This window comes from Desmodus rotundus, chromosome 5 (assembly GCF_022682495.2).
Source record: "Desmodus rotundus isolate HL8 chromosome 5, HLdesRot8A.1, whole genome shotgun sequence".
Classification (NCBI taxonomy): domain Eukaryota; kingdom Metazoa; phylum Chordata; class Mammalia; order Chiroptera; family Phyllostomidae; genus Desmodus; species Desmodus rotundus.
In genome coordinates, this window is record NC_071391.1 from 146,217,423 (window position 1) to 146,241,934 (window position 24,512).

At 44.5% G+C, this 24,512-nt stretch overlaps 1 protein-coding gene across 1 annotated transcript in view; it reads right to left on the minus strand.

The window, feature by feature from the left end:
• CRIM1 (cysteine rich transmembrane BMP regulator 1) overlaps positions 1–24,512 on the minus strand; it is a 178,487-nt gene that overhangs the window by 130,162 nt on the left and 23,813 nt on the right. The window contains exon 2 of the mRNA XM_024552954.4: positions 10,996–11,169. Within this exon, the coding sequence (XP_024408722.3) occupies positions 10,996–11,169 (174 nt within the window). The remainder of the gene's footprint in view (positions 1–10,995; positions 11,170–24,512) is intronic.

A 24,512-nucleotide genomic window follows, 5' to 3' on the forward strand; every position in this document is an offset into this window, starting at 1 on the left:
GCAGAAGGACACAAAAGGGGCAGGTCCCACTCCTCTCAGGAAGGGGGCCCTGCGGTGGGGAGTAGTCGCTACTCAGCTCCCTCTGCAGCAGCTGTGAAGGCCTCCGGGATGAGGAGTCCAGATATTTTGCTCACGTCAGGAAGAGTGTTTGTGGGGGCCAGGGTTTAGGTGGACACAGCTGGGCAAAGCAGCAACTCAACAGCTCTGTGTGAGAGAGCACACGCCAAGCCTTGGGAATAACTGAGAGGTTGCCCACATCCAAGTCAGAAACCACAAACTTGCAAGGGACCGCTCAGGGCTACCGAGCAGCGAAAACGTTAACCTCCTGGAGGCTGTCCTCGAGCAGCCCCATTCGGGGCCCCAAGGCAGACACCGAAGGCTTTAAGTAGGGCCCCTAAGGAACGCCGTTTCTCTGGCTGAAGGTGCCAGGGTGCTTTTTGTCCTCATAACAATCACTATGTAAATATGTTTTTTAAAAAGACATACTAAAGCCATGGTATTTAATCTTGAAAGAAGCACAGACTTGTAGCAAAAACTGGTCAACTACACCTTCTGAAACTAACCTGGGGGTAGGGATGGGAAGAGGACAGCACATGTTTGGCCTACACCCAGTGGGGACAGAAGAGATGGCTTCCAAGAACAGATAAAGAGTTAAAGCAAAGGAAATCAACATATGGTATAGAATGTTACCAGCTGTTTACATATAACTGTGTAGAAAGCATCATTCTAAGGGTTGGACTGAAAATTTGTTTTTCACACCATGTATTTTTATTTTTAAAAAGTTTTATTTCTTGGGTAGAGAGAGAGGAAGAGGGAGGGAGAGAGGGAGAGAACCACTGCTTTGTTGCTCCACTTATTTACGCATTCACTGGTTGTTTCTTCTAAGCGCACTAGCTGGGATCGAACCTGCAACCTTGGCATATTGGGACAATGTTCTAACCAATGGAGCTAGCTGCCCAGGACGCACCACTTATTGTAACCCCAATGGGGCTAAATAAAGTGCTCCTGCACACACACACACACAGACACACTCCTCTTAGCATGAGGATGTAAACTACTGCTGGGCACACACAAAATCACAACAACCGGAAGGTCGCAGTACGACTTCCAACAGCTAAAGTGCAGGTATAATTACTCTAGCAACTGCTCCTCTCCAACTGGCCCTATGCCAAGTTCCTTGAGTTTCCTGTTTTGATTTCCCAGAGTGTCAAAACTGGTTTCCGCCTTTTGGTAGCCCTTGTTTTCCCCTGTACCAGTTACCAAAACAACAATTTGCACCTATAACCTAAAATTATAAAATACTGATTCAGTGGTCGACCAGAATAAAAAGTCTCCTGCTTACGAAAATACGTAACTTTGTTTACACTTCTTTTCCCTTGACGTTGCTGGAATTTAAAACAAAACACGTATATTTATATTTCCAAGTCACTTTTTTATATATATATTCCCCAAAAGGAAAGATAGGTCATATTATCATTTTGTGATTGTTTCCCAAAGACAGGGTGACAGCAATACAGATTTAAAGTTAGTTACATAAGAGCCGTGCTGCCGTCCTTGAACGAGTATCTTCAATGGCATCTGGATAGCTAAAGGGAAAAAACCAGCATCCATCTGGAAGGTAAGGTTAAACCATTTTTTTAAAATTTGGTCAAGGAAAGGGCTAGTGTTTCCCAACCTCATAAGCCATGTTAACTGAATTCCTCGAAAATAATTTTTTAAACAATATATGGGAGCCAAAGCAACACACTCACAGGCGTGACCCTGGCTCAGAGGTCCCTAGCCTGAGAAGAGGAGCATCATCGAGGAGCACGTGTGAGGAAGCACGTGACTAACTCACAAATTGTGGACCGGCGCACCTCAAAGCCCCCAAAGGAGACACAGTCCTCGGAACACTGAACGTCTGGCTTCAGGATAAAGAAGAATCAGAGTTTGAGAGGTTGTATGGGGGGGTTTTTTGGAAGTCATGCTCATACATTCTATTATCAACGATTATGTGACAGCGGTTTTGAAAGGCCAAGTGATTCCCTAAGACCTTTTCCCCCTAAATTTCATAAACCTTATAAATGTATAAAATCTACCTCATGTCTGTCCTCCCTTCCACAGATCATAGCTGATAAGGACCTTATCCATTCCACTCTCCTCTGTCGTCGTCTTCCAGACGACGGCAGCTCCATGCTGGGAGGACACACCATCTGACTCTCAGTGTGTCTGATCCTTGATTACAATGATTACACCGAATCATTTTCCCTATAATCAATCCTGTATTAGGAAAGATTTGGGGATAGTGGCATTGAATACCATGTAGATTGACATAATTGTAAAAAAAAAAAACCACATAGACATAAGGTGTTAACATATTTTGAAGGTTTAGCAAAGACCTAACAGGTAAACTTACGCAAAGGCTCATCTGCATCATCAACAATTTCCCCAGTGTCCAATCTCAGGACCTGGTGTGTTCCTCACCACGGGTCCCTGGGCATCCATTATGAAATTTCTCAAATGATTTTCATTTCTTCTCATATTTACTTGGAAAAAAAGTTTTAAAAATTGTAAAAATGAAATCATGGTCAGGTATTAATATCTGAAGTAGAGCAACTTATAACAAGTGCTCAGGCTTTGGAAAACAAAAGCAGAAATCCAACGTCAGCCCAACGACTACGTGAAGACAAGTTGCGTCCTCACGCTGGCACGACAAACCCTCGTCTCTGCGCAGCAAGGCAGGTGCTCTCGAACCCTCCCCGACTCCGCTACGCAGGGTCTGGTGGACACCCGGCAGTGGCGGCTCCTCCTGGGGGCTCGCCCGCGGTGCAGATTCCCCAGTCCCGGTCCTGTCCTGGCAAACTGAAATCTCTGTGTGGCCGTGAAAGTCCCTCTCATTTAAGAAGCCTCAGAGACTCCGTGTGAGCACGACACCCAGGCCTCACCAGGGACCGCGAGCCGCCTGTGGGAACAGGGGTCGGGCAGAGCCGGTGCCCCTGTCATCCCTGGACTTGTATTAGGAGATGGCGGCAGATTTTTTGCTACAGGTCAAGAGGGAATTCTGTTGCACCATCTTAAAGATGGAATGAGTGTTAAATAATGTGCCACATTCATTTAATCACATTTTCTTGGGTGATCTCTGTGACAGCCCCTGACCTTTAACCTCCCACACAAAAAAAACCCCAAAAATTATGCGAGGGAAAAAGTTCTATGAGTGAAAGCAAACAGCACCATGAAACAGCAAAGAAAGATATTTGTAAATACTAACTAAATGTTTGTCTACGGGCAAACGTTGCAAGGGGCATCAAGGGTTTGTTATATGGTCGGGCCGCTCAGAGCACAGATTACGGAAGGCTACAGTCGAAGGGAAAGAGAACCACCACGAATAGATGTAGCACCTACGCTTCACTGGTGCGAAAGACGTAAGTGAAGTGCAAAAAGCTAAAAAGGGAACAACAAGCTCACAGAATATTAGCATTTCCTTAGGTAGGGGTGAAACAGCAAATTTAGAGTACAGAATAATAAACAAAAATTAAGCCTGTTATTTGGGCTTTAAAAAACCAGAAGAAGAAAAGAAAGTCTATAAAACAGAAGCCATTTGTCTCTGTGTCAAAACTAGTTCATTTTCAGAGGCTATGTAAAGTCAAACTTCCTTTGATTTTCAGCAGCAGAAAAATACAGAAATGAAACTTTGTGTAAACAAATCTTTACCTTCTTTCCAATCTTTAATTTCCGCCTGAGTGTATATATATGTTGTGCAATGTAAGTTTCCAGAATAGATAAATTGTTAAAAACACCATTTAAGACATTTATGAAGTATCTCTGTAGAGAGTCAAACGTGAATCCCCACAGTGTATCTAAAACGTGTTTCGGTGTTATGTGCCTGCACCTTAAAGGCTGTTTAGAAGCTGGTCCCCCGGTTAAAGGCAAAACAAAGTCAAACTGGTGGACTCTGAGGGCCAGCGGCACACAAGTGCTCAATATATATTCTCCAAATGAAGAAATCAGTGAGCGATGAAAGGAGCAGCCTCCGAAGGCACTTGCGGAGAAAGCGGAGGACAGCGCTCTTCCGGACTGCGCCTGTGACTGCCATGCCATTTGCCCTCCCGTGCAAAAGTTCAGTCACCTCCGCGCTCCCACTCCGAACGGCTCTAACCTCCGGTACCATCTACCAGCTCTCACATACGTAAACCCCTTTCAAGTCTTTTTTGGATGAAGGAGTACAACTTAATCAATTAATTAATTAATAATTAAATGATATAGTCCGTTTGATACATGCCAGGATCACGGCGCCACAGCTGCGTTTGAGGCTAACTTGCAGCTAGCTGGCTGACGGCGGGAGTCCTCGGCTTCCTTCCATGATGCTAACGGAGCGCTCAGTGCTTCCTGCACCACGCGCACTGCACAGGACCTTTCAGCTCACCTGTGATGCTGTAACACTGGCAGTCACTTTCCGCCTCCGTCATGCCCACGGCTGCCACGCTAACAACCGCGCCGCCTTCTCCCTGGAGGGGGGACTCACAAATCCCCGTCTCCAGTGCAGATCTCTGAGCTCCAGATCCTTAACCCTCTCATCTTCCCCTTGATTCTCTGCGGACATCTCAAACATAAACTCAACCTCCACCTCACCCTACATCCCGTAGAGCGGCTCTCCTGCTATTCCACGTTCTAGTAGATGACACCACTGTCTATCCTGACCATCACACCTCCAAAGCCTCTATCTTGATAATCAGCCCCTCCTCCCCAAACCTGGGAGTCTTCCCCTTCCTCATCCTCCAAAGTCAATCAGCCACTAAAGCCTTAACGACCTCCTAGTAAACCCCCCCACCCCATCCTGTCTTTTCCAAAGGATGCTCTTTAATCCTCCTTGCCCGTCTGCTGAGCCACCCAATACATTTCCCAGAGCTGGGCTCCGTTCCCAACTCCTCCCCAAAGCCTTCCTTAATTTTCTGTCTTATGAATGTACAGCAGCTGGTATTTGTCCACTCAGTATAGGACATGGTAAGTATCACATGCCAATCTTTAATTAGCTATCTTTTCTCTAAAGTATCCTGTAAAGAAAAAAATATTAAATACAGCCCCAAACAATAAACCATTTAACATTATTCTAAGAGCTTTTAGCTAAAACAAAGGAAGATGCTTAAGTCCCACCCATCTTCCTTCTTTTGCAAAATGTTCGTTGTGTAGCTCCCAGTAGGAATAGGTTCCACATAAACCTATTACTTTTCCTGTAACCCAAGCGCTCTGCGATGCAGCAGTGGCTAAAAAGTGTATTTAGGAACACATTTCATGGATCCCATGCAGATATCCCTTCAGCTGGTCTCTGCAGGGTGACAAATCGGTGTGAATTGGGCGGTTTCTATTCTTCTCTCTGATCTCCTGAACCCCCTTGTGGACTTCTGTAGTCCTCATGTACTTACTGCGGAGCTATGCATGTCGAACGCTTCTTAATCAGTTAATTACATCAAAAATTACCTAGTAACAAATGGCTCTACTTGGGTGCCAAATTTAATTTGCAAACACAAAACTCTTAGTTTTCTCTAAGTTTGCTCCAACCCCTAGTAAAAAAGCCCTACAATGTGCTTAAACCCCAAATCTAAGAGAACTCCTCCATTCCTTTTTCCCTCACCCCGCCCCCTCCACATATCCATCAGAGTCCTGTTCATTACAGTTCCAAATCACATTTCAGATCAAGTCATCTCTCCATCTCCAGCTCTTAAGTTCCCTAAATCACTAAAAGAGCCCCTGCCTGAGGACTCCATTCCCATTTTTGCATTTTCCCAGCCACCAGTCTCTTCTCCGCCATATTCATTTTTTAGAACGCAAATCAAATTACATCACACCCTCGTTCACAGTTCTTTAAATAACTTTCCTATGTGCTCATCAAAAATGCACACACCTCAGGGTACTCTACAAGGCATCGTGTGATCTGGCCCTCACCCCTCTCTCCCTCCCTCAGCACATGCCAGTCACACACATTCTTGGTTTTTCTTGCTGTTCCTTCTGTATACCAACCTCATTCTCACCTTAGAACTTCCACACTTCCAGCTCCCTGTGCATGGAATTCTCACCCCTCCAGTCATAAGTTTGACTCCTTCTTCCATCCAGATTCCGGTTCAGATCCCCTCCCTTCACAGAAAACTTCCCTGGCATCCGCATCTACAGCAACTCCCCCTGTAATCCCAGGAGTTCTCTCCCGTATCATTCTGATTGTTTTTCATAGGTCTGATCATACTGTATCTCCTTGTTCATTTCTGCATTTATTGTCATCCTTCCCCTTCTGAATATGAGCTCATGGAAGCTGTGTCCTCAGCGACTAGCACCATGCCTACTACATATTTGGCACTCGGTAAATATTTTCTGAATAGATAAATGGATGAATGGTTTCCAGGGTGTTTTACATCATTCCTTGAACTTGGCATGGTTTCATATTTCTGATTACTTCTTCAACTTATTACAACCACTCTGAATTATAGTAATATTTTATTCCAATAGAAAATAAAAGCCAGTTATCCCTACCTGGAGTCACACACACACTTAAAAGTCTAACTTACTGTATCATGGAGGTCTCTGGTGCCAACTGTAACTACGACGACTAACTCCAGAGCGGTCCCGAACCCTTCGGCAGCCCCAGAGCCTCGTACCGTTTCTGCTAGTCTGGTCCCCTTTTCTGAAGGGGCATCAATTTAACTTTTGCAGAGCTCAGCACAACAAAAACCAAACTGATGATGGGCAGGGAGTGGGGCACAAAATTATAAGCTTTGTTAGGATCAAGGTGGGGTGGGTCACGTGAAGGTCATTCAGTCTTCCTCAGTCTTTCCCTTCTTTCTTGGAGAGATCCGGCTCCATCTGACAAGCCATTCTGTATAAAACCACAGCTGGCTGTTACCCAGCGCTCCATGTCCTCTCAATCGGCGACGGCCTGACTTTAAGGTAATACGTTCATAGATTTTTGGAAAGAAAACATTTGGTAAAGTCCAGGACCAACTCCTTTAAACAAATATAAGGAATACACAGGAACGTTTTGATACCTGGACGTTGCCGTTATTCTCCATAATCTAGAAGTATGAGATCGAAATGCCATGCAATGACTTGCACGCACTTTTACATGTTGTAGTAATGTTTAGAATTCATGCTCAGACCTCACTCCCATGGCACAGAAATGGGGGCTCCTGTTTTCTCACACTCTGGCAAGAACACTAGTCCCTTTGCTCCACCCCCAACCAGACACCTTCACACTCTAAACTGCCCCCCAAAAAGTCCTCAAAAGAAGGTGTTAACTGGAATGAACTATTCACTGTCCCATAAGAGACCGTAAGAATCAAGTCTGAATTAGTAGGTCATCCATCAACACTGGACGCATCTTTGCGTGGCTCTGCAAAACCACCCCTGCTCTGCACAATTCTAGAACTCATGGTCATGGGCACCAAATTCCCCTTTGCTGCCATTCTCTTCCCCAGATGTTCCCTTCACCTTTGTGCTCTAATTAACACCTGGGTACTCCTGGAAGCTCTTTGTCCCTAGAAGTCCTCTCGAGTGGGGACAGTGTCATCTCCCACCTTCCATAAATCCTGGGGTGGGGTAGGTGTCTTCTTTGCTCTCCTTGTCCCTCTCAGACCACTCTTCCTGCTCCCCTTTAAAGAAGAAAACCTCGTTCAAGTGAAACACATGCAATCCAATTACGCACTGACTACACGTCGTGGCATTTATCTACAGAACTTCTGGCTCGGGGTTTCTTCCCTAATCACTGCTTCCGTCCCCTCCCCAGCCACCGTGAGTACTCTCTGGCATATTCGCAATCTCCATGCCCTTCCTCGTTTTATCGGACTCACCAGGAAAAATCCGACACCAGTTATACCTCTTCACCTACAATGCATCTGCTCTGGAGCTGGAGAAAAAGCACGCAAGTGTGCTGGCTGGTCTCCCTGCAAATTTACAACCCCTAACCTGAAGTAAGCTACGGGCGCTATCAGGCGACTGGAATACATTTCTCTGGTTAATTTACTCATCCCTCTTTGAGATGTCTGCTTTACATTTTCTCTCCCTCCTCAATTTTTCACACCTCTTCTTCCACCTTAATGTCAGCTGACCTTGCTTTATCCATCTCTCAGACATGGGAACGATTTTGTTTCTCTCCCTCCTCAAAGACTCTGCTCCTGCAGTTACCACTGCCTTTCTCCCCTTATCCGTCTCTCCTTCTAGATCATTCTTGTCACCATTCAAACACGCTGTAACAGCTGTATTTTTAAAGTCCCTCTTGTCCTTATATCCCCCTCAAACAGTCACCCCATTTTTCAGTTCCACTCTATCACAAATATCTCAAAAGAGTTTTCCCATTTCTGGTACCAGCTCTATTATTCTTCTATGTTTTCAGGTTAGGAACCCTAGAATCATCTTTGCGCATTTCCATCCTTCCCTCGTCTCTTAGACGATACTGCAGGTTCTTCTGTCAAAACGGTGTGTATCCACCTCCTCCCTGCCGTTTCCTGCCACCCCCAGACCAGTCTCCTGCCGCCCCACACCGAAATAACCAAAGCAGCTCTCCAACAAGTGTCTCGACTGCAGCCTCTCACTCGCTAATCCACTCGGCATCCCCCAACCCCAGCCTGCAAAACATCGATTGCCCCGTGCTCTGCTTCTCTCCGCTCACAACCTGCACTGATTTCTGATAGCTCCTATTACCAGGCATAAGCGCCCTGCATGACATTGAGGATATTTCATAATCTGGGCCCTTCCTGCCTCCCATCTTTATTTCCTATTAAGTAGCAACATAAAACCTTGCTGTCTTAAGACTAGTTTCCCAAGTGTCTTACATGGAAGTCACACAAACCTCACTTCTACATTTTATGCTTTTGTCCACATTGTTCCCTTTCTGGAACCCATCACCACCCAAATTCTAAACTGTTCAGACTCCATGTCCTCCATCATACCTTATCATATAATTCCGGGCCCCATTTTTTGGCCCTAAATATCTTCATTAATTCTTTTTCATAATGCAATTTCACTTGATTGTACGTAGAGCTTTTTCTTCAAAATTGTTTCTCAGATATGGAAACTCCCCTAATGCTGACTTCTTACATGACCTCAAATACTACAGGGTGCTTTATTTTGAAAAACAATGTACTACTTGTAGAAGATATGTTAACCTTAAGTGACCTCAACCAATCCTATTTCTGGATTATACAGCGGTCGCCTGACGGAATCTCTTAACAAGGAAAAAAGAGGCACAGAAATTTAATCAGCTACAGCAATTATTCCTGAGAGAAGGATCTCAAAATTGGAAGGGCTGTATCTTGTAAACAGCCTTTATAGAATCACTTGGAAAATCAGTGCAGTTAATCTCCACATTGTAAAGATCATAACCATACACCTAGCTAATTAAAAATGCAACAGTCCTACTTTTATGTGAAAACATACTGTGTTTTAGAACAAAACTTCTTGTAATAACGTGGATGCATAATCTGAGGCATCTCAACAACTGAGATGGAAGGACGAGGTGTGCTCGGGAACGGGGTGGGGGGGGTGGGTGTCAAACGACTGGGAAGGTCGCCTGGGCAAAGACAATGACAGTGACGCATCTGACACATCTGAATGACATCCTTTCATGAAATGGAAGAATGGCAGAAAAGCAGTCATCTAAATTGTTACTACTTTATATAATGCCATTTAAAATAGGTATGAGTAACTAAATTAACTATTTAAATAGCCATTTCACTTCTGCATCTACATCCCTGAAAGTTATATATTGAGGTGGGCAAAGTCCTTTTTTTGGCAGGAAGTGAGGTGGGGACAGCGGTGAGCAAAGTGCCACAGGACGGCAGAAATGAGTTCGCTGGCTGTGTTGTCTAAATCATGTGACGGAAAAAAGACCTGCGTGGTTAGTCCTAGGCTTGCAAGTGACCCACTGTGTGGGGCTCAGTTCTCCAATCTGCAAAGTCAAGGATCAGACTAGATGTTAGCCTGGACTCTCTGTGGTTCTACAGTTTAATGTCTGTTGTGGTCTACAATACTATATTCTCTTTTAAGGATTCAGCGGCATTGGAAAACACAAAGAGACGCTATTTTAGAGGCTATTCTAAATTTCTTATTTTTCATTACCATCTAACGTGACTTGGAAACCTGATGCACTTCAAAAATGTCAGTCCTGCTCTACCGCCCCCATGAGTTTGATTTTGGACTTTGAAAATCTCAGAATGGCATTATTTTAGAGATAAAGGTATATTTAAGAGTGTGTTGTTCAGTCCCCCCCCACCCCCCCAAGTGAAACCTCAAGCTGAGAGAGTTCAGTTACAGGGCTGAGACCCAAGCCAAGGCCTTACCCTTTGTTAATTCTGGTGGTGAGCCACAGCACCAAACTCTGGGTGTACTACTTGTGAATACTGCTGTTATGAATCATATTTTCAAGTCCTTAATCTTTTTTTTAGGTTTTATGCATGAATGTACAAAAGTTATGAGCCACATGAATATACTTTTCTTGTTATTTTAATGTGATTCCTGACTTCATTCTAGAGGCGAAGGGCCCAGTGATCCATCCTCACCTGTGTAATTTTGCCCCCTGGCAAAACCAACCTCAGCCTTCAGTCATGACCACACAGCCCTCCCATCTCATCTGAAGAGACAGGCTCTCTTGCCAGATGATATGCACTTCTAATTAGCACTCTCCCCATGGAGCATCGTCCTCCAGCAAATCAGGCAGAATGGACCTGGTGACAACAGATGCTGATCTCGAGCACGCCACTCGTGAAAGCTCCGTTACGCAGAGGTGACCTAGACAAGCTGGCACCAAGTACCCTGCACACGCCACCACAGCACTACCCTTCCTCTGCTTCCCAGAAACACACACACGTGTGGGCACACACCCCATCACATCAGCCCCTGGACAAGTTTATGCATCTTAATCGAGATTATATAAGCTATCAGTCTCTGTAAGCTTGTCTTTGCCTTTTCAAGCTCAAGTACTGTCAGTGTTCAGGGTTCCACAATGCCCAGCTTACAACTGTGAAAATTAGTACTTACCTTCAATCCTCTTCAAGGCTGAAAGGCAGGCATCCTTCCTTGAAAACTCAAAGGGATTGTTGCAGGAACGAATGGTGACACATTCACACTTCCCATTGATTATATTGCAGCCAGACACAAGGTTTTCTTTACACGGTTCAAACCCAAGCAGTTGGTCATCATTCCAGTTCTCATCTGTAAAACAGTTAAGGATCACACAACGTTAGCTTCATTCAAAGAAAGGCCTCTTGGAAAGCAAAAATGTGCACGGATGTCAAGATTAACATCCGATTTTGACACCTGAAGTTACGAGAAAAGCAGTTTGGCTGCAATTTTACAAATGAATGAAACTCGACCTGCTAATAACTGCGATTAAAATGTAGCCACACATGTAAACAAACATTTGTGCTCAAAAACCACCACTTCTCTTACCTTCTCTTATGTGGTACTACAAGAACAATTGCAATTGCATTTTTAATTTTAAACATACATTCCTGGATTTTCCCAATCAGATTACAGGGTTCACATTAGTCCATCTACAAATCATCCCCCAAGAGCACATGATGTTTTACTCCATCTGGTAGGGACCGACTTCAGGTTTAAAATGGCTCTGAAATTTAATACACCAAGACAGCTAATATAAAAAGTCAAACACCAGTAACAATTAAGAAGGGGATACAGCCTGACCGGTGTGGCTCAGTTGACTGGGTGTCATTCCACAAAGCAAAAGGCTGCTGGTTCGATTCCTGGTCAGGGCACATGGCTGGGTTGCAGGTTGGGTCCCCAGTCAGGGTGCTTACGAGAGGCAACCAATCGATGTTTTTCTCTCACATCGATGTTCCTTTCCCTCCCTTTCTCCCTCCCTTCCCTTCTCTCTAAAAATACATAAATAAAACTCTTTGAAAAAAAGAACAGGATTCAACAGTGGAGATGCTTCCCCCCCCCCACCCCCTGTGCATTTCAGTTAACATCCATCACTCTGTACAACCAAAGCTAGAAACGACAACAAAACTAAGGACTACAGCCTGGTGAGAGGCTAAGATCATCCAATTCTGAACCCGAGACCAAACTCAGCATCCCAGTCATGGAATGGAGTAAGTAGACTACAAGAAGTAGGCTATTACCACCAGCTTCCATGGGACCCAGCTCACACAAATGAAACAAAAAATGGCAGGCCTTAGACAGACTCAACCTTAAAGATATTCCTCAGAGTTGAAACACCTCCTGCAGAAAACCAGATTATTTCTCTATGGATCTCTGGGACGTTATGTGGGGTTTCCCCCCTCTTGATGTTATCTTTAGCAGCTACCTTATCGCATTTTAACTGGGTACTGACTGTTAAATAACATGTTTCTGATACCGTATCTTAAGAGAATTTTTAAAGTGCTTGAATTAAAGACACCTTCAACCTGTTGCTCAAACACAGGTGGGTAGAAAGCCATCTTAAGAATGTGTTTTCTCCAAGACGGTGTGAATGAACGGCTCTAATTTTTATGGGGCTAACTTTTACTCTTGGTGACATTGCTGATTTACTGCATAGGTTAGGCAAAAGACTGTTTTCCCTCACTGACATAAATAATTTTCTTGTCAAGGGGGTCTTGGGAAGGATGTCATTTACGACATAAAAAGCTGCAGGGTGATTCTTTGAAAAGGGAGAATAGAAAATCTCCTGTGTTTTAATTGCAGGAGATCAAGTTCACATAGATCAAAGTCTTAGCTCTTAGAAAACGATTTGAGAAGTTTAAACAAAACCACAATTTATCCGTTTCAGAATGTTTTCCCATGTATTTGTCTTTAGAAATGACAGAAAACATATACACACATTCCTATCAAGACAACAGTGAAATTACTAAATTACTCTGAAAGGAAAACCAGACAAGAATACACAGAAATAACTCAACATGGAAAAGTAGGTGATAATTTAGTCTTCAGTTCTTATATGACAAAGCTACACCTGTACATGATTTCTTAGCTCTATATTTAATCGTTGACATGTTATTTAGTACCACCAGCCTCATCCAGTCCAGTGAAATTTGCCATGAAGGAATTTCTGTGATTGTCCACCTTAATGTGTAACTCAAATACAGTTCAACCCTAGAAACTTAAAAACTTGTAAGAAAGTCAGGTAACTATTTCTCCTCTTTCCCATATTCTGAGAAAAGTATCTTTATTACGTTTTATAGATATGTACAATTAACACGTAACCAAACTGAGTGGATCCTGATGCGGATTTCTTTTCCACAAGAAGCATCCCTTCCCTCCATTATAGCTGGAACTCTCCTGAACCAACACCTCCAGCCCAGATCCAGCGCGGTTCTCATCTGTGCACCAACCCCCCCCACCCTTCCCCGCCCCCCCCCCTCCCCGCTGTCTGTCACCACCATCATCTTCCTCAAAAAACAAACCTACTCAGTCTAGTGGCTGTCTCTTGCCAACAACAACAACAAAGTCCACACTTCTTACTGAATACAAGAGTAAAAATAAAAATATAAGGATCTTCATGATGTGTCTTGTGCCTATGCTTGCTCACGGAGTATGATCTGCTGAGACGCCTCCTTCCCTTAGTCCCCCCTGTGACTCCTATTCATCCCTCAAGACCCAGTTCAAACGATCCTCTTTTGCGAAGTCATCTCCAACTACAGAGGGAGTGGATGGAGTCGTGCTCCATCCCCCAAGCTCCTGTGAATGCCCACACAGACCTCTTGGCCCCTACGGTACTGACTTTTGTGATCTGCCAAACTTCCCCACTAGACAAAGAGTTCTTACAAACAGAGCCAGGTCTTACTCAAATGTGCACTCCCGTAACCCCAGGGTTTTGTACGGTGTTCCATGTCTGTCTGCCTATCATCTGTCATGCCTCTTTCATGTCACTGGTATGGTCAATGCTGTTGCCTAGGCTTTTTTAAACAGAACATGTTCTGTTTAAAAAAATGTTAAGTAACATGACAAGGAAAACTATGTTTCAATATACAGAATATGTTTGCACAATAAAAACCTTATTTAAAAAGCTTCTGAGTAAAGCACTGAGGCACGCATTTGCAAAAAATGCTTTGGCACTTTCCTCCCGAGGCATCACCTATCATCAGTCTGTCTCCCGGTGCGGCTCCAAGGCTCCAACCTCCTATCACCTGGCTGGCATCAGCAGGCCTCCCAAGGAGCCCATCTCCGAGCCAATCTGTTCGCACTGCCAGATGCTCTCTCTGCCTCCCCACAGGAAGGCATTCTTCCTGAGTGTGGAACCAGAATGAGAAGGCAACCGCCCTTAGTGCTCTCCCGCGCTCCCACTGGTTTCTGCTTCGCTCTCAGCAGACGCCTCTCGGCAGGAGGGACAGGCCGTCCTGGAGACGCACAGGTAAGTCCACGGTCCCCTCAGGAAACGTCATGGCCACCATGTCCAGTCAGAAAGCACTGGACTCTGAGGCCAAAACTGTCTTACATGCTTTTATTGTCCTTTTTAGAGGAATCCCCCCCATTCTGTGTCCCCACCCTCATCAATACTTTGTTTTTCTTCCTGGAAAAGAGTTCCCTTGGCAACCACCACTTTGTAGGGTCAAATACAACATGCTTCTGAGACAAATGCTTTTATGTTTTTCTATTACAGGACACTATGCGTTAAGATCCTTTAATAGCCAACTAACAGGGATGGAAAGCAAAAACGTGGCGAGGTTTGATTACAGAAATCAAATCTGAGCCCAATCGTGCTGCTGACGGCACTTGGGAAATTTGATGTTTTAAAATCTCTTTTTTTTTCCCCAAAGTAAATCCATATTATACAGTTTAAGGATGAAGGTTCTGATTCTCTGACATAGCTCCTGGTTTCTCCTTGGAGTGGCGGCGGTGGGGGGGGGGAGAAGGGGGGAGGGGAGGAGTTAAAAACGGGAGTACTGCCCTGTTTCACTTTATAGCCAGTAGTTCCTTCTTGGTACTCTCCATGTGATAAGAATTCTCCCAGCCTGAAAGGTCAAGACAACTGAAATAACTCTGTAAGCGTATTTTTAACTATGTAACTTGCGCAAGATACCCAATCAGGATGTTATTTCCTCTAAACAAAAAGTGAGAGAAATCTAATAATTTCACGTACGAATCAACATCCACACGTGTTCCTGTGTGTGCAAATATGACCACAGGGACGAGCCAGGGATATCTGACCGCTAACCTGAAATCTCCACTTGGATGTTTAGAAGACCTCTGGAAATGCGACCCTTTTCCCCGAGACGGCCACCGTGCTACGCTATGCTGCAGCACAGGTCCATCATGTGTCTGTCCCATCTCGTCCCAGGAACGTTCATAAGGTGTGTCACTGAGGGCTGAAATGTAATCACTTACACTGCTTCAATCACGGCAACTGCTAAGGGATATTAATTTTTATGCTGTTTCCTATTTCGTCATCAGGATTGACTGCAAGTGCTTGGCAGTGAGGAATGCGAGGATCGGATGGCGGAGTGTGCTGCCGACCACCCGCTTCTGGACGAACTAAGATGCCAGCCCCCGACCACCACTGCTCAGGCACCACCTGCGCAAATGCCGACACACGCAATAAAAGTAACATGTAATGTGACCAAGAAATAGTTTTGAGCTCGTGTCCTTGGAGTCCACCAGGGTCCTGTGGTCCACACTCTGAGAGCTGCTGTTCTAGGGCAGGAACGTGCCTTGCTGGTGCACCTGGGCCAATGCAAACAGCAAAGGACACTCTGGCGTCTCTTCTCTGAACAGTTACCCCTGAATAATAAGAACACGTGTTCTTTTAACATGACTCAGCCGGTAGGTCACTGGTACGTAGGAAAACAGAGTCAGGACAATGAAGAAGTTGGTGTTAGTCCATATATGACCTTTTTTCCAGCACGTTGATGATATGAAAAGGTCAGGAGCAAGTTTTCTCAAAATTAAAGGAAAAGCCTTAGCAGTAAGTGATCATCTAAGAAAAGTCTGATAAACTTGTTTTAATCCCTTCCTTTAATGCAAGAAATGGCTCCTTTCTACAACATTAAACTGTCCAAGAAGGTTGAAGTAGAAATAAAAAACCTAGAGACATTTTCCTCTGTTTTTAAAAATCCTGATGAAGAAACTACCCTTGGAACTCATATGTACTTCAGATGAAACTGGTCTCCATCAAAGCGAATGTCTTGGGAGGGGGCGTGGTGGGGTGATAATGGAGACAACTGTACTGGAACAACAATAAAAGGTGAGAGACTTAAAAAAAAAAGTGAACGTAGTCAAGGCTTTGTGCCCGGAAGGCTTTGTGCCCTGAAGGGAGCAGCGTGAGCTCAGGAGTAGATGGGGCGGCAAGGAGGAGCTGCCCAGGCTGAAGGTGTCAATGCCATGTCTGGTGTCAGCTTCTTATTTGGATTATTATTTACGTTTATCCTCTGTGTACAGAGTTCCACGGGTTTTGAGTGACTGGCACCTAACCCTATTTTGCTTAACAGCTCTCACTGTTTTCAGCAGAGTGATTTTGCAGAACATCTTTTTGTTTTAAGAGCGCACATGTGGAGCCGAAGCAAGAACACCTGCCCTTCCGATAGCCTCATTCAGTCATGTCCTGGACTTGGTCTTTCTGAAGTGTCTTCTAACATTCACGGCAATGCCTTCCTCCCATATTTGACATGAAAGATTTTAAAGCCTCGTTAGAGAAGAGCTTCAGTCCTGAGAGTAGGAAAGGGAGTGAGGAGTAAAAGGATGTGAAGGAAGAGGCATCTTGGAACACGGATGAGAACACGTCCAATCCCGGAGCTGGGAAGCCTGAGCTCCAGGGGACAAGCCCCTCTGTGCCAGGGGCTCCATTAACCAGCGGTGGCAACCCTGCCTGACTGGTCCTAGTTCCACCTCTCTGTCCTTCGAAACATCTTCCGTCTGTTCGCTGGTGTCTGAAATCCCACTAACACGGAAGGCAACACACAGTAGGACTGCACATGCTGGACAAAGCGCCGTGTGCTCATCTGAAATATAATTTCCCGAAGGTCGAGGGCGCTTGTATACCCAGTGCCTCCCTTTTCTACCTTGTCTGTGCTTAGGTCGGTGATTTTCACCTTTTTTCTTCCCATGGCACACATAAACGAATCACTAAAATTCTGCAGCATGCCAAAAAAATGTTTTGCTGATCTGACAAAAAAAAAAAAAAAGGTATAATTTTGTTTTATTCACACCATACAGCTCTTGTTATTTTGGCTGGGTTTTTGTTTGTTTGGGGGTTTGTTTGTTTTTTTTCAGCAATCTAAGGGAAAAGAGGTCAGTGCCCCCAACTAAATAGCCAGGTATTGCATGTTTTAAAAATTCTTGTGGCACACCGGTTAGAAATCGCTGGCTTAGGTTAATGGAGTTTACTCCAAACCAAGATACAGCCACACCCCATTATGTGGCAATCCACTCACCAGAAATATGCTACAGCAAATATTAAAAGGCAAGACACAAATTCATAGTACACACTCTAAAGCTCACAGTAATGGAATTCTGTTGGCAGAGAAAAGGCTTCTGGGAATATATATCAAATTAATTCTCCAGCTGTTCACATATTCCTGTAGCTACAGTAAGATGCAAATAGCTAATACTGGCATCTCTTTCTACGCCAGCCGAGAAACTCCAGTGTAATGTACAATTGTTGTTCTAACTCCCCCAGTTCCTGGCCGGGTGTTATCAGGCATTCAGTTCTGCTCAAGGAGGAAGGGAATGCAATGAGCTTTCATTCTCTCTGCCTCAAGCTCAAGGTAGACGGATATTCCAAAGGCTGGCGCTTCCCCCTCCCTCTCTTCCCTGTGCTGTCATCAGTGCAAAGCAGGAAACAGAATTACGGTTATCAGAAATGGTTCATGTTACAAAAATTTGTTGTACAGACCTTTCCACAAAGTGCTCTGTTAGGCATAGGTGATTATACACTGGAATGGCTAAAGCCTGAATCTAAAACAATGGAAACACTAAAATATGCACACAAATATGGTTTGAAGACTAACTCTTCAACCAGTAAAAAACCTCTAAATTATAGCAAACAAACATGACCACTGATTCATATTAAGTCCAAGGGGGGAACTCTTCGAAAAATAGTACTGATCCCAATTTATTAAATCAATTTACAGTACAATAATGATAAGCAAATACTCCATTGCTGTTATTTTTGTCAGATACCTTAGCAATACAATTAACAGAGGAGGACCAGAGATGAACCATAGGCTGTAAATTCATTAATTCATTCTTTCTTATAATCATTCATTCCTCGAACAAGTATTTGGCTCTTGATAGTACACCAAGAACCGAGCACAGTGCTAAGGATTTAATGCCCTAAGCAGTTTTCCACCATTCTAACCTAAACTGTAGCAAGTATGTGGACAAAATGTTTCCAGGAATCCTGAAACAGAGGAAACTGTTAAATAAGAGATGGGTAAATTCCTATTCGATAACAGGAAGCGTCTTCCCATTACCTGCTTTGAAAACTCCTACTCAGTCTTTAACACTTTCTCCGGGTTTCATTCACCTTATGGGAACTAAAGCACGTATTACCTCCTCTCCCGTTCCACTGTCTAGTGAAATGACTTCACTTAGAGCTGCACAATGGAATGGCTCCTCTCATCTCCACCAGCAGAAAGTGGCTTCTTTGACGCTAAAGATCTAGTTTGACCCTTCTGTTTGTTACTGGGCTGTCGTAAGGCTTAGCAAACAGTAGCTTGGCAAAATAAATTTCTACAGAAGGAATGAACAGAAACGGGGTTAGAGGACAAGAGGAGTTGAATTTATCCGAAGCAATCTGAAACTTCAAGTGCCAAACTTTTCTGGAAAGTAAGTTTGGTGGCGAGGAAAACCAGTCAATTATTCAGAAATAACAGAAGCATCTTTGTGCTGCAGTCTTCCTACCTGTGCCATATTAATGCTAACTCAAACTTGCTTTCAACCTCAACACTGCATTGCCCAATACTCCCATAGGTCAATAAATATTTATCATATGCCCAACAACTGAATGTTCTTCAGCCGTATTAGACAAATCATAACTTAAGTAATAAACTCTAGTATCTCCCTCTCTACCACTTCCATGTATCACGATCATAACTAATGTGACACGAGTTAGTGCGTCTTGCCAGAAAGGGACGGGTGGCCGTGAATAATGTGCAGTCCCATTTTATAAACATTAATGTATGCTCTAACCTAAAGTCGGCTAGTCGAATGGCCAGGAGCAAAACACAAGACTAGATATACGGGAATGCCTTTTTTCTAGATTGCATTCATCCAGAAGTGTAAACCACTACAGTGAAAAACGTAAACGTGACCAGAATTTCAAATAAGGACAACAAAATAAACATGGTATTCTGAAAATAAGCATTTGAAGGATATAAATTTTTCATTATACCAGCTGAACAGTTAGCACGGATGATGAGGCACATTTACACCCCCCACCTCAAGATAAATCTTCTGGTAACCGTTCACATTTAGTGAGTTACATTTTTATGTGCCAGAAATTATGCTAGGCGCTTTCCATAGATTCACATGTTTGGCAGAGGAGAAAAGCTAAGCAACGTGGGTCTGAATTCCATAGAGACTTATCATCAAGCATAGGACAGGGGGGCCTGAACAAACAGGGAAGTGATATAATCAAAGGGTTGGGCAAAAGTTCAAGTTCACGTGAGTCCAGAGGACACAAGCATCAGGGAAAAGAAGGAACAAAAACTGGTACAGAAGGAAGGTCCACTGCTCTTTTCCCATGTCACTGTGGTGAAGCCCATCGCTGGTGAGAACAGCCTAGATACTTACCGCTGACGGTCATTACCAGAGGGGCAGGCAGAGGGCTCTCTCTGACACCTGCTGAGCCAAGCAAGTGGAGTCGCATAGGAAACAACAGAAGAACTAAATCCAACAATATGAATATAATCTCAACTAGTCAATCATCCAGGACACAGGTTTCTTTGTTAGGGCAGTAATGCCTTCATATACAGCATAGAGCAATGCTCCTGAGGTGCAAAAAATGGTTTTTTAAAATGTATAATTCTCTGTAAGTAGCATTAAGGAATCTTTTCAGGATGATAATTTTGTGAAATCAGTTAGCTGTTGTTTTGTAAGAAATGTTTTTACAAATCAACTTGACCATGCTGTGAACTTCACCTTAATAATGTATCTAAATTCTCTGAAGTAAACCAAGTGGAAGATGATAAGAAGCGAAAGAGTAATCAAGTTTAAATTCCAACAATTATATCCCTAGCTGATCCTTACCACTAACTCCAGTACCGTTCTACAAAGAAATATCATCCTTAAATATCAGGCCTCAGAACCCAAACCTTTACATTCTTCCATGAAGTACGGGCATCGCTATGTCTGACCTCATTCATTCCTACACCCTCAGCGAGTGTCCTGCTACCTGGTCCCGGCACAAAGCGCGACATGCCAGAGATACGCGACGAACATTTTTTTGTGTGTGCACAATTTACAATTTCCTGCTGTCCCCCAGTTTCATCGTAAGTGAAAGTTACAGTACAGTAAAAAAAAAGTTAGTTTTTTTAGAAAGTTATAGTGATGTACAGTAGAGGTCCAGACTTTTCCCTCCTAAAACATCATTAAAATCCACATTGCTACTGTTTGTTTATGTAGGGCGTAGTAGTATAATTTAGAAATGAAAATTAGAGAGATAACTGTGTTCTATCAGGAAACTTCATGCCACGCAGGGCCTGTCTGATACATTCATTTAAAGGCATCAGGCCCTTGAAAGTCATCCTAGATCTCTCTGCCTAGAAGCAAATGTAAATCAGGGGACAATGACAAGCAGGTCTCTTGCCTCAGGGTACGTCAAGAAATGAATATTAGTATCTGGGAGGACTTGATTTACACAGCAATCACTTAATCCGTCCGGTTCACGTGAAATAGCTCATACAAAGTAAAGGTAAGAGGACCACAGGAAGACTAAGAAATCTTAAGAACACGTTTGATACAAACATTTGCACATTCCTCACAACCCTGGATTTTCCTTTGTGTAGGAATGGAACCTCCACACCTAACAGACACTCGGCTCTGATTTGCTGAGCACTCGGTTTGGGGGTCTCAGTGATGACCATGCTAACACTATCGACAACATCTAAAGGTCTCTAATGGCTCCCACTTGCCTCAAAGGTCAAGTCCCACTCCTCAACTGACAAATGAGGCGGCCCCAGCTCACCTTCCACGTAACGCCCGCTGCACAGCCATCAGCTCTTCCCTTCTAGGCCATGCAGCCTCAGGGCCTTGGCCATGGCGCTCCCTCCACCTGGAACACCCTCCCCCAGGTATGTGACTGGCTCACTCCCTCACTCCTTCAGATGTCTGATCAAACTCTGCTTCTCAGCAAGACTTTCCGTGACCACTCTATTTTCAAGTGCAAACTGAACACCACTGTCCCTTCAGGCTGGCAGGGTTTCTCTTCTGTTGTTCATCACTGGGTCTTCTGCCCCTGGAGCAGGGCTTTGAACACAGGAGGTTCTCCATAAATACTGCGTTGGTCAAGTCCCTGAGTACATAGTGTGCATTTTCACCTTGACAGGACTTTGCTGATTCCGCTTCCTCTTCAGAGGAAGGATCTTTTGTCCCTTCTTCACCTGGAAATCTGCCACCATCTCGCTGTGCTCAGCTTAAATGCCTTCTCCTCAAAGACATCTATGTATCGCTTTTCTGCCCCCCACAACATGTCACTCATCCCAACGCATTGTACTATTTGTCAGCAGCTGAATTCTGAGCTGCTTTGGGGCAGAAACCGTGAACTTCCTTGCTTCTATGGCCACTCCATGCTGAGCCCAGTAGTGGCACACGGCAGACGCCAGTCCCTACTTACTAAATGGAAAAGATAAATGGTAGAGTAGGTGACCGCTCTGTGAGATAACGCAGTTGATTAATAATAACATGTGAAAAGAAAAGCAGCTGCTTTAAAGATATTCTGTGAGTGTCTAAGATTCAGGCTTGCTTAAGTGCTTCAGTGCTTATGCATTTGCAGTTAATGTCTTTCTGGAATATTTGACATGCAAAATAATAAACTGTATAGTAATTCATGTCTCCAGAGATGTAGGAAGCAGGTACCTTTGGGTATTTTAAAACAATGCAGTGTCAAAGTTAAAATTGATATATGTCTACATTTCAAATTAGAATGCATGCGTGCATATACGGAGAATAACTATTTGCATCCAAAAGGAAACATAAATAAGACCCACGCGAGTCACCCACTCCTTTTTCCACATGCTAGAGCAGTATGTATTCCCATATGCAATTAGGTAGGTGGATTTTCTAAGTTATGATTCTGCAATATTATTCTATTTAGTCTTTATAGTGTAAAAGAAGTCACTGGAAGACTGTTCAAATAATGAAACTTACAATTTGGGGAAAGAGATCCTCCTTAACTCCTACCTGAAAGGTTAAAAATTGTCTATTTTATTAGATTCAATGTTTTAAGAACTAATGGTCTTTAGGATACAAAAGCAAGTATCAAGTGTAGACAATGCCCAAAGGCTGCTCTAATCAAATCTATATCTTATTTAACTAACAATAAGGATCACCAATTTTCAAAGGATTAGGCTATGAAGAAATACGTAGCTTTAAACTTACACACAGGCACTAAATGTGTTCTTTAGTAATTCACTTGTTTTAAACATCCAAATTTATACAAGTTCAGTAGAGTCTCAGGGCAGACCCTAAGATAAACACCTTGAGTAGTGAGACACTGGCCTGCTTACCTGCTACACCGAGTGCAGCTTTTGGTGTCAGTTAAGCGGAGGAAAGTGTGCCATATACCCAGGTTTGCAAGTCCAATGAATGAGTCTAATAACCAAGACATTTCTGCTGAATACCAGGTCCTCTATTCCTAGGGCTCTGTAAAATGTTACGTGAGAAAGGAGGAAGGGTGATTAGCACCCTCCGTTCAGAGAGGATGTGGCATGATACCTAATAATCCTTCAAGACAACCTGGGCATGGGAAGAGTGAACTGACTCAGCATGGAGAGACTCCCGCTGCACAAGAAACCCAATCCCTTCAGGTGGGGCGGCAGTTAGGATTTCGCTCCTCTTCAACAGGTGTTTCGGAAACACTCTGCGACTACAGTTTCTATTCTTTCCCTGTGAGCACGAAATGTAATTTTAAACATCCCCCATGAAAAGCTGGCTTGCCTTCCTGGCAGACCTCATGCGTAGTCTGGCAACAGCACAGCTGGCTCGTGGTTCCACATGGGTTTGTGCGAGGGGGGTTCAAGCCTTCGCTCCGCATCCTAGTTCTGCCTCTGGCTTTAACTGGGAGGAAGTTGAGGACATAAGGTTCCCTTTTCCTGCAGAGGGGCAAGGAGCTGGTGGGACATCACCCCCCTGAAGCTTGACCTCACAGCTCTGGAAAACCTCTTTGAGGGAGGTCACTGACCTGAGCATGGCCCAGGGGTTCCATCACTGACAGAAGCAGGAAGGGACAGGCAAGTGTCCACTGGGCAGCCTTAATGGGCAGCCTCCTCCTTTACTAACCCTGCCTCGGCATGACTCTGGCTTGCCAAGGGTTAGCACGTTTAAAAGCACCGGGGTCTCAAACTGGGTTGGAAGTTTCTTTAGGAGGGTCTTTCCCACCTTTTAACATACCTGGTTTCTAAAGTGACAAATGTGTCATGGGCACAGTGGCTGGACATCCCTTGTTCCACCTGTACCTTCACTATCCCTTACAACAGTTTCTTCTGCATTTCTGGTCTGCTCCTCCCTTCTAAAACCCCTGCTCTGCCTGAGGCGCCCAGCCACTTCCCCACCTGGTCTCCTGTGGCGTTGGCTGATGGGAGGTCATGCTGTCCTGCCCGGCACTTCCTTTCCCTCCATCCCACCCGGAGGCCATGGGGCACTCTTTCCCCCCTCCCTTGAGTTCTTCCTGTTTCCCAGGCCAGGTCCATCCAGGACACTCAACTGCCAGGGGTCAGAGTGCCACATTCCTGTGGCTTCACACCCCCCATGGAGAGGGCTCTGGATTCCTGCGTGGGGGGTGAGGTGGGGCAAGGAGGCAGGCTGGGAGGTAGGGAGGGAAAAGTTTAGCAGAGGCCAGTTCATTCAGCTGGCTTATGCTCTGGAAACAAGGTCACGGGGTGGGGAGGACAAAAGGGCCCAAGGGCCCCCTCCAGGGTGGGCAAGAGAAAGACCCTGAGCCTCTCTGGACTTGCAAGGAGGCCATCCATCACTGCATGCACAGTAGACACTGTAGAGAGCCTAAGAGAACCCGACACACCGCTGCAGGCCTCGGATCCACAACCAATAAAATGAGGGGCTGGCCTAGAGGTGCTTTCCTGAGGGCCCTTTCGGCTCCATGGTTCTCCGATGCCTGGTATAGCAACAGTTCTCTGACCTCACCCAGTTTCAAGGTCTGATGTATTTTTGGCTGCAACAGAATGCCACTTTGCCTCAGAAGGCAACCAAACTTCCTTAACCTCCCAAACCAAATTCTCCTTTCGCAACAGTGGATTCCTCCGCCTCCAACGCACTGTCTTGTCTCGCTGGTGATCTCCATGTCCCTTAGGCTTTTAACTCTGCAGAGTCTGGGCCCCCACCCTCCCGCCCTGGTCTCTCATGGGCCTCTCACCAACCCCTGCTTG